General features: G+C 57.7%; 1 protein-coding gene across 1 annotated transcript; it reads left to right on the forward strand.

Annotated features, from left to right (window-relative positions):
- The first annotated feature begins 4354 nt into the window (after positions 1-4354).
- GPR56 (G protein-coupled receptor 56) lies at positions 4355-10069 on the forward strand. Its single transcript, XM_010153859.1, has 13 exons — positions 4355-4394; positions 4903-5328; positions 5848-5971; positions 6054-6201; positions 6286-6414; positions 6637-6753; positions 7295-7340; positions 7696-7796; positions 7880-7995; positions 8527-8801; positions 9156-9267; positions 9527-9795; positions 9948-10069. Exons 1-13 carry the CDS (start codon positions 4355-4357, stop codon positions 10067-10069), a joined length of 2025 nt encoding a protein of 674 aa, XP_010152161.1.
- Positions 10070-10373: the final 304 nt, after the last annotated feature.

Genomic DNA, 10373 nt, shown 5'->3' on the forward strand with positions numbered 1-10373 from the left:
CGGCCCCGGGGCTGCTATTCGCAGAGCAACAGGTTTGCAAGCAACTGCATGTTGCTGGGCTGGGGTCCCCCGGGGCCGGCTGTCCCCGCACCTTGCGGTGGCACCCATGGGTGTCGGAGGGATGCGGCGCTGCGGGGTTTGCAGACGGTGTGCTGGTGGGCTCCCAGCGTGCCAGCGCCCGGCGGCGCAAGCTGGGTGGCAGCCTGCTGGCACATGTTTTTCAGGAGGGCTCCGACCCGCCGACTCCTTTCCCATCAGCTCACCGACAGCTGGGGTTTGGCAGGGATCTTGGGGGGTGCTCATCACCTCTTACCTGGCTCCTTGGGTGCCACAGCCTTCTTCCTGGCTGCGCTTGGCTTTTCTGAAGCCCGCCGGGATTAGGTTCAACCCTCACTGGGCTCCAGGTTGGCTGCTTCCCGTGCCAAGTGCCTGCGAGCCTGTTTTAGGGTGGTCCTGGGCTGCTCTGCCCTGCCCCGTACCTCCATTCCCCGGCATCTATGGCACGGGCAGGCGATGGGGACCTCGCTCATGTGGAGAGGGACGAGACCTGGGAGGGGATGGGGTGTTTTGGGAGCCATTTTAAACTCAGGGGGGTGGTTTGGATGGAGGGAAGGTACAAACTGACCCACCGAAGGAGGCCAAGGGGTTTCTCCTGGAGGAGGCTGAGCGGTGGGAGCGTGCCGTGAAGGTGTCTGTCCGTACCACCCGAGGCCGGTGGCGTGGCACAGGGTGCCAGGGGAAGACAGCCTGCTCCGCTTCGTTCTCATTTCAGGCAGCCCTCAATTCGCCGCAGGCGTACCTGGTCCTTCACGGGCCATTTGCTGCTCTGCCGAAGCTGCAGGTTCTCTGTGATATTTCTGGCTCTGGTATTTTTTAGGAAATGGAAACTTTTAAAAATTTTGACCGTTAAGACCCAGCTTTAAGCAAACTCTCCATCTCAAAGCCTCAGGCAGTGTTGGTCTGCATGTGCCAGCCTCCCCTCGGCTCATCCCATGGCTCTCCCCACGCCTGCTCGGGAAGGGATGGTTGCCAGCGGCTGGCAAAGGATGGATCTGGCAGGGAGCTGTGCCGCTCCCGTGGGAATCTTTATCGGGTCTGGTTTTATCCTGTTGGCAAAACTCGGCTCACGGGTGCTGGGTGTTGTGTGCAACCCCACAAGCTGAGAAGAGCCGATCCCGCAGCACAGGCTTGGCACAGCCGGGCTGCCGGCACGGCGCAGCTGCCGCTCCGCGCCTCGGGCATTCATAAATGCGCCGGGTCGGACCCTGCCGCCCACCGGTGACGGGAAAGGCTCGCATGCCAATGCCGTGAATAACGTGCGGGCTGGCTCCTGTGCGCATGGGCCGCTGGCTGTGGACAAGGGCAGTTTGTGAAGCACCCCAGTGACCAGTGCTGGGGCATCCCTTCGGGGGGGGAGTCCCTGCTGGGGTACCTGCCTCCTCGGGCAGCTCCAGCACCAGGTCGCATCGTCTGGGGCCCATATGATGGGGGCTGGTTGTGCAAAGCTGTTCTGCATCTCGAGGAGCCCATCCTGGCTTGGCTTTGTGCCTCAGTTTCCCCATCCGGTCCCTGAGTCCTTGCCTGGGTAATAGGCTGCGGGTGGGTGACAAGCCGCAGGCTCATTAGCATTTGAGGAACAGAGCGTTGGTCTAGTTTCCTAACAGACCTGGAAGGAAAAGAGATAAAAGTCCCTGGATCTCCCTGTTTCCGGTGTTTGGTTGAGGCATTAGAGAATCTTCCCTTCTCGGGAAAAACGTCATGTCCAAAAGCCACCTAACACCTCCGAAAGCTCAAATACCTGCTGCCAAGTCACCCAGAGAGCAGTAAGGTGGTAGTAAACACCAGGGGTTTTTTGTGTGTGTGTCTTTTTCAGGTTCTTAATTTTCCATTTGCCTCCAGGCTTCGAGGTCGCAGTGTTATTCTTTGGCTTTTCTTACCGAGACCAGCATGTTCTTGTAACGGTGATGGGAGGATACAGCGTGATGCCTGGGGCTGAGCCTCACTTGTGCTGGTGGTGAGGGAGCCCGTTCCAGACTGCGTAGCCCCGGCATTGTGTCCACCACCTCTTTTTACATCATTGAGCTGATTTTGGGGCCAAACCAGGAGTTTTTCTATGTGTTATTGTTCTCGGAGGAGCTCAGTCCCCAGCCTCTGGCTGGGGCAGTGGGTAAAGATGTTCTGCCTCGGGGATGATGGAGAGGAGGTAGGGTTGGTGCTGAAGGGGGTCTCTGCTTGGTCACGGCAGTAGCGCAGAGCTTTTCAAGACGGGTGACACTGGGGAGATGCCCCGATGGCATCGATGCCACATGTCCCCACTGGTGCCCAGGGAGGGGAAGATGACGGGGCAGGATCCAGCCCTGGCATGGGCTCTGTGTATCCAGCTCCCTCCAGCATAGCTTATCACTGGCACGGATGGGAACTGTGTTTTCCCGCTGTGAAACCATTTTCAGGGGATTTTCCCTCACTATTGTTTGTCTCAGGAAACAGCAATCGGTGTCGGGGTGAGCGGGACCATATAGGGCTTGGAGGGGAAATACCAGCTCCCCACCCACATCCCCACAGGGATTTCTGGTCCCGGTTGAGTAACGGCTGAAAGGGGCCGATCCTGTCCTCTAACTACCCCAATAAAATCCCAACAGAGCCAGTGCAGTGGGATGGGCTGAAGCCTCATTGGGATTCAGCATTCCCCATCCGGAGGGCATGCTTTTCTGCCATGCCGGCTCTGTGCCATCACACCACAGTTGGCATTTGCATGCTGCTCTGTTGCTTTTAAGCATTCCAGGGGTTTCCCATCGCCACCGGCATTTTGCCACCCCAGATCCATACTTTTCGGATACACGTGCATGTTTCCCAAGCGTGTAGCGAGGCACCGGGATGCCAGCCCTGTCCGCATCCAGCTACTGCTACCAAGTTTTCCGTGTGCCGTCCCCTCCCAGCCCACACCAGGGAACCTCGTTACCGCCACACTCAGTTATACCCATGGCAGCAGGTTAATTAACAACCTGAAATGCTTGTCTTGCGGTGATAAACTATGCAAGAAGCAGACAGGGAGGGTTGCTGAGCAGGCTGTGCCAGTGCAGGATGTGCCGGGGATCCGTGCCGGTTGGAGAAACCTCTGGAAGAGCCTGTGCTGGTGGGAGAAGCCTGCTAAGAGGGGTGCTGAGTTTTCAAGCAGGTGATATTTCCCAGCCTTCCCATCTGATGGCCCTTGGGTGATTGGGAGAGCTCAGGAGCTCAGGTGATGCTGGTGGGTTCCCTGGCACCTGCTTGCAGCACAAAACAGGATTTGGCCTCTCGGCGGGTTTCAAGGAGGATGCCTTGAGAGCAGCACAGGAGTGGGTTGCAGTGGTGGCAAACCAGGTACCAGCTTGGCTTTGGGCATTGGCAAACGTTTGGATTTTCCGGCTGGTCTGGCAGCCCCACCAATGCTGTCCCACCCTGGGGGAACTCTTGCTGGTTGCTGGACCCCGGCAGGCTGGGTCCCACCCATTGCCGGGCTGGCAGGAGGACGAGGAGGTGGTGAAGCTCGGTGCATCTCAGCAGTGCCGAAAACGCAGCTTGCAGCGTGGGAAAGGCAGAAAGCGCAATGGGAAGGGCTGTGGGTGTGAAGGCTGCAGCTGGGTGGAGCACCCTGTGGTCCTCAGCGCTGGCCTGGGTGCAGGTCACAGGAGCCCTGGCTGCATATAAAGACAAAGAAAAGGGTGATGGAACGGAATAGAGGATGAGGGATGGGGAAAGGGATGTGGAGGATGTTTCCTGGCTGGTTGTGAGGGACAGAAGGGGTTTTGGCAGACACGGTTGTTGCGTTGGCATCACTGGGATGAGCCTGGGAGAGCCCATTTCTGCCAGGCTGAAATGGTGGAGCAGTTTGCAACATGCCTGGCTCTTTGGCTAATCTGCAGGAGCTGAAAGCACCCGTGGAAATAATTTTAGGGCTGGCGAATTAGGAAACAGATGTTTCCTTCTGTTCCTATGACTTGCGATAAGAAGCCAAGGCATGAACCAAGATATGAAGCAGGGAGTGGAAGAGGGGACCCCTCCTGTGTCGAATCGTTGGTGTTTGGTGCCTGCAAGGGGGTGGTGGGGCACCCTCCCCATGCTGAAAACCTGGGGGCCCGGTCCTTCCAGCTCGCAGCTGGGTGGGATGCCCGATGTTTGTGTCTCCTCCTGGTGGCAGAGGCACCGGGGAGCTGGCTGTGACACTGGCTTGTGTCCCACTGGCTCAGCTTTTGCTCTCCATCCCCTGACCCCATGGTATGGTGACACCTAAATACTCATGTGGCCCCTTTCGTTTGTACCCTTCCAGGCTCTGCTTTCTCCTCAGAGGCCAAGCCAAAGCAGGGAGCTGCCCGGGATGAAGGTCCTCCTTCTGCTCCTTCTCTCCCCCCTCCAAGGTAGGCTGTTTCCAGCCACATCCTGCCCTGGGTCAGTGGGCTGGGTTTGGGCTGTGGATGTAATTGGCAGCCTCAGAAATTTGGCTGGGGTACACCAAAGGGTGTTTGCAGCCATGGCTTACACAGAGGTGAAACAGCTCATGAGCTGACGTGCCTCTGGTGCAGTCTCTGGGGCAGGATGGGTCTTTTCCAGAGTAAGGACCTGGGCTCCATCCATCCCCTCTGGAGAGGGAGAGCCCCTCTGTCTGTCTATGCCGACACAGGTGGTGGCACCTGGGAGAGGGTGGCACCAAGACACGGGAAGTCCTGCCACCCCAGGAGCCTCGGCTCCCGACAAACCCTCCCGGCATGGCTATGGGGATGTCGGGGAGGTGGCTGACATCATGCAGCCCCTCCAGGACAGGGTTGGGATGTCCAGGGTGTGACGGCTGCCGTGGGGGTTCGGAGTTTGCTGGGTGTGGCCGTCTCTCCGGCTGAACCGGTGTCTCCGTGCACTTGTGCATCGCAGGGGTGGGAGCCATTGGACGCTGGGAAGAGGATTTCCGCTTCTGCGGTGACCGGAACCAGACCCAGAACAGCTCCGTCATCTATGAGCACGGCCCTGCCACCATCTCCATCGAGAACACGGCCCAGGCGCTGATAATAAAAAGGCCCTTTTTGCCAAACAGGAGAAACTCTTACTACAAGTACAGCTTGCCCCCCACCTTGGGCAGGTACCGCTTCTGCATCTACTGGTTCAAGGCCAACAGGACCCTGAGGCTGGCATATGGGAAGCAGAGCTTCCTCCTGGGAGGGGACCCATCCAGCCGCCTCCCCCGGGGGAAGGAGAGTCAGAAGACTGAAAGAACCAGCACATCCATCTTCAATGTGTCCTACATCTCAAAGGGTGGGAAGAACACCTCCCTTGACAGCGCATCTGAATACTTCTTCCCTGGTAAAGGCAGTTCAGTGTTATTTTAATGAAATCAAGGGTTTGTTTCATCCCCAGCCCGATCTCGGGCCATCAGCAGAGCATTGTTGGTGTCCTAGGATGTGCTACAGCGTGATGTGAAGACACAGTTGAGGGTGATGGAAGGGGACGTAGGTTTATGCGAAGCAGCCGAAGGGCTGCCCTCTGGACCCGGGTTCCCTAAAGATAGAGATTTTCAAGTGTTTTGTCCCCTAAAATCCTGGAAAATCATGGGCTTTGCGGAGGTCTCTGAGGGTTCCTTCTGCACTGCTAGGCATCTAGCTAGCCTCAGCCAGCTTGATCCCAATGGCCTTGGTGGGAGTTGAGCTCCAAGTGTCAGGAGAAACCCTCTGGGTTGGGGTGTCCATCAGCTCCCTGGGCTTGGGGTCACCTTGAAGCCCTCTGCTTTCTGCTCCCACCATGGCTGTGCCTGGTTGGGTAGGGGCATGGAGAATTTGGCTCTGCCCATGCATCTCACAGCACTTCCTTTCATGTGCCCGTCAGCCTCTCCAGAGAGCATGCCCGTCTGGGAGCAAGACGTGGAGGAGCAGCTCACCACCCTGGACAGCCTTATTGCCCAGCCCCCGGTGCTGGCCGCAGGAGCCACGGAGCAGCGGATGCTTCGGCGGTGAGTTCCTCGCTCATGCTGTTCCCACTGCCACCGATGCAATGCCCACTGCATCCCGCTCACTGCGCCCCTTCCCTAACAGCAAGCTTGGGGAGCTGGAGAAGGCACTGGCCAAGGTAGAGCTTGAAGGGCAGAACCAGACCTTTGGGAAGGCCACTGTGCATGCGACCGTCCTGAGGGTCCAGCCCACTCAGGATCCTCGAAACTTGGCCTTTTCTTCCCAGAGAGAGGTGAGTCCTGGGCAGCCTGTCCTGGTGGCCTTGGCCCACCGGCATCCTCTCCCAACCTCTCTCCTGACGAGTCTTTCCTTGCAGGAGGGTGGAGAGGTCCATGGGTTCACGGTGGACCTGCCAAGCAGCCTGTTCATGACGGCAAAGGAGAGGGAGGAGGTGGTGGAGCACAGGGTGCTCCTCCTGGATATCAACAGCCAGACCATATTCCAGGTAATGCCTATGCATATGGCATGGTGGGATGTCCCTGCTGTGCCGGGGGCCGTGGCGGTACAGGACCAAGGTGCCAGTGCTTGCTCAGAGAAGATGCTTCAAAGGTGCTAGAAGCTTGATGGGGAAAGAGGCATGGGACCTCCTTCTTGGGGGGACTCTCACCTGCTTCACGTCCAGCAGCTCTCCCTTCCCATGCTGCCACTGCCTCCTCTTCTCTAACAGGATGAAAACAGCAGCCACATCCTGGGGGACAAGGTGGTCGGCATCTCCTTGGTGGACACGGTGGTGGCCAATCTCTCTGACCCAGTGGTCCTCACTTTCTTCCACAACCAGCTGCCGGTAGGTTGGGAAACAGCCTCCCTGAACCTGATCCCACCAGGATTGGAGGTGCAAGGAGGGCTCAGGCCCTGCCAGCCTGGAGAGTGGTCACAATTCAGGCAGGTTCATGCCCTTGGCCTGCCTGTACAGGGTCTGCTATGTCTTCTGGGGCTGTGTCATGGTCATGGCTTCACTGTGTGCACTGGTGGTGGCACTGCCTGTGCCTGTCCAGATGCTGCTTTGCATTTTTTTGTCACCTTCAACACAATCTTCAAGGCTGTGGGACACTTTGAGTTAATAGTCCCTTGCTCATTCATGGCCCTGTCAGGCACCTGCTCAAAGCTGAACCCCTTATTTGAAAAGGGTGACCTGGGAGGAGGTATCTGCTCCATGGGCAGCCAAGAGAACGGTCTCTGCCTGGAGCCCGCTCCCATGAAATGGAATGGTTTGTCTCCTGAGACCATCTCGCCTCCTGTCCCATGTTCTCCCCTACCAAATGTGCTGGCCGGGCAGCAAACCCACGGCTGCATCCCGGTCAGGGCCCGCGGTTTTGTCATTGCAGAGGAACGTGACCCCGCTGTGCGTCTTCTGGCAGGAGGACTCCACCGGTGAGTGCTCCTGCGCCTGGTGTGAAGCCAGGTGCTGCCTTTGCTCCTTTGGCAGGGTACCACAGCCCTTCTGGTAGAGGTAAAAGTCCCTCTGCACCTCCTTCCCTCGCTCCAGCTCCATAAGCCTTTCTCATGGGGTTGATTTCAGGTTTTTCCCTCCATAGCTAACCCAAGAGCTTTCTCCTTCCCTAGTGATGGGTCCTGATACTGAGGGTGCTATCTGAATGCGTGTGCTTGGCATGGGACAAGCTGGGACCCCCGCTTTTGCCCTCCCCTGCCATGGACACCTTGCCCTGAAGATCCCGAAGCAGCTGTTCCTGCTGCTCACCAGATACTCTCCCTTTCTCTCGCACAGCCAGCTCTGGGAGCTGGGACAGCTACGGTTGTACAACAGCAACGAGGGGCAGCCAGACGGACTGCAGATGCAACCACCTCACCTACTTTGCTGTGCTGATGGTGGGTAGCACCTTCCAACAGCTCTCTACGTCATTCCCATCAACTGCTCTTCCTCACCATCTCTTGTTCCTCCTTCCCCTCAGGTATCCTCCCCAGAGATCACCTATATACACAGGGATTACCTGAGTATCATAACCTACATCGGCTGCCTGATCTCAGCGTTGGCATCCATTTGCACCATCTTCTTCCTCTACTTCAGGTACAGTCTGACAGTTCACCCCACGCTCCCTGTCTGTGTCCTGTCCACTGCCAGTTGATGGCCTGGCTAGAAGCGTGATGAAGGAACCATGTTTGAAGAAAGCAGAGTTCTCCTCTCCAGAAACCAATCCCTTGGTTGGTTCTCCTGCAAGGGCTCTCGGAAACACGGGCTGTTTTCATTGATTCTGGAAAATCAGCTTGGTGGTTGCTATGGATACGGCAAGCAGAAGTCTGCAAAGATCTTTTCAGGGGCCCAGTGGAGAACATGAGTGTCTTCTCCTGAGTCATGTCATTGATGATACGTGGATGATTCAGAGCTGAAATGATGTCACTCCCAACCCTCTGTGGCCTAGACCCAAAATGCAGGGTCAGCTGCAGGAACCCGAATTTGCACATGTAGCGGATGGTCCCTCCCTTGGGATTAGGCTCTCAGCCCCAGAAGGTCTCCTGGCTGTGGAGCTGTGAGGTGTTGTGGGGCACCAAGGATGCTGGCCAGGCATGGTGGTGAGGTCTCCCTGCTTCAATTCTCCAGAAGCAAGCAGCGAGACCAGATCACAAGCATGCACATCCACATGAACCTGCTGGGTGCCATCTTCCTCCTGGACATCACCTTCCTCATCTCCGAGCACTTGGCTTCCAGCAGCAGCGAGGCGGTCTGCAGAGCCGGCGGGCTGTTCCTGCACTTCTCCCTCCTGAGCTGCCTCACCTGGATGGGCATCGAGGGCTACAACCTCTACCGGCTTGTGATCGAAGTCTTCAACGCCTACCACGACCACTTCCTCCTCAAGCTCTGCCTGGTGGGCTGGGGTGAGCATGGGGGAGGCAGAGATGCCCTGAGGGTGCATGGGGTGGAGGGGCATCCGGGTGGGTCTTTCCCACTGTATACAGTGCCTGGATGGGGATGTAGCTGTGGGGGAGCAGGTGTCTGAAAGCAGAGGGGTCTCTGTCGAGACGCTCAGTGGAGAAGGAGACTTGAGGGCTGAGAGCAGAAGCTGGTGGTAGAGCAAGGGTGGGTCACCCTGGGGGGTGAACCCTTGGTTCCCCTTGGGAGGGAGGATGTTGGTTTGTACTCTGTATGGGGAGACAGGGGCAACAAATCCTTCCAGAAAGTCTGAGGGCTGGGGACTAGAGTAGCCACTTTACTCTGTTCTTGACACCCAGGACTTCCCTTCTTCTGCGTGATGCTGATCTTCCTGGCTAGCTGGACGAACTATGGTCCCTTCTCCATCCCTGTCTATGAATCTGTTGGTGGCAAATCCACCAATGCAACCATGTAAGTCATGGGAAACGGGTTGCTTGGTCCCTAGGCTTAGATAAAGTCAACTGGCTAAGCCTTCACCCTGTCCTGCAGGCTTTCGTTTGCCTACCTGAGGGTTTTCTGGAGCTTTGTGCAGGGTGGGGGATTCCCCCTCAGGGTTTAATGGAACGGGCTGCCGGGTTTGCCACGTACCTTTGTGCTTCTCCCAACCTTTCCACCTTGTGCCCCTGTGCGACAACACAGCATAACCCTCTGCTCTTTCTCCTCCCTCCAGATGCTGGATCACAAGCTCCCTGATCCATAACGTCGTGAACCTGGGTTTCTTCAGCCTGGTGTTCCTCTTTAACTCGGTCATGCTGGGGGCCATGGTCCGGGAGATCCTCCGGCAGAACAAGAAAGGCCACAAGCTCAAGCACGTCCTTGCCCTCTTTGGGCTCAGCATCCTGCTGGGCATCCCCTGGGCCCTGGTCTTCTTCTCCTTCACCTCCGGCGTCTTCCGCCTTGTCTCCCTTTACATCTTCACCATCATCAATTCCCTACAAGGTGAGCCTGGGATACCGGGCTCTTCCGTAGGCACCGGTGCTTTCCTGGGCTATTGGTGGGGTGGTGATGGGGTATGAGAGGTGACGGGTTCACTCTCGGCTGCTGTTGGCTCTTAGAAGGGGTTCACCCACCCTTCCTCCCTCCTTCCCCAGGTTTCCTCATCTTCCTCTGGTACTGGACCATGGTGCTACAGGCAAGAAGGCCCCCTGACTCGCAGAGCAGCTCCGACAGCATCAAACTGCAGCCCAACAGCAGACAGAGCCACCTCGGCTGAGCCCTGCGATGGCCGCGCCGGCCCGTGCCGCGTCCCCACGTGGAGGACGGCCGCAGGAAGGACCCACGCTGTCCGCTTTGCTACCGCACCCGCTCATAGGGCTGCTCGGAGCCCAGGGACCTGCAGCGGGGCCAGCCAACCTGAGCCCCTTGCTTCTGACGGCCCCCTTCCCAATTTTCCCACCCCATCGTGTCCTGCCAGGGAGCGGCACATCCCTCGGCTTGGTACCCTTGGCAGGAGGGAGGGATGCTCACCTGGTGTGTTGGCTTTCTGTGGTGGGGGGGTTTGGTAGCGGGAAAGGGCC

The sequence above is a fragment of the Eurypyga helias genome, unplaced genomic scaffold (assembly GCF_000690775.1).
Source record: "Eurypyga helias isolate BGI_N326 unplaced genomic scaffold, ASM69077v1 scaffold3586, whole genome shotgun sequence".
NCBI lineage: Eukaryota > Metazoa > Chordata > Aves > Eurypygiformes > Eurypygidae > Eurypyga > Eurypyga helias.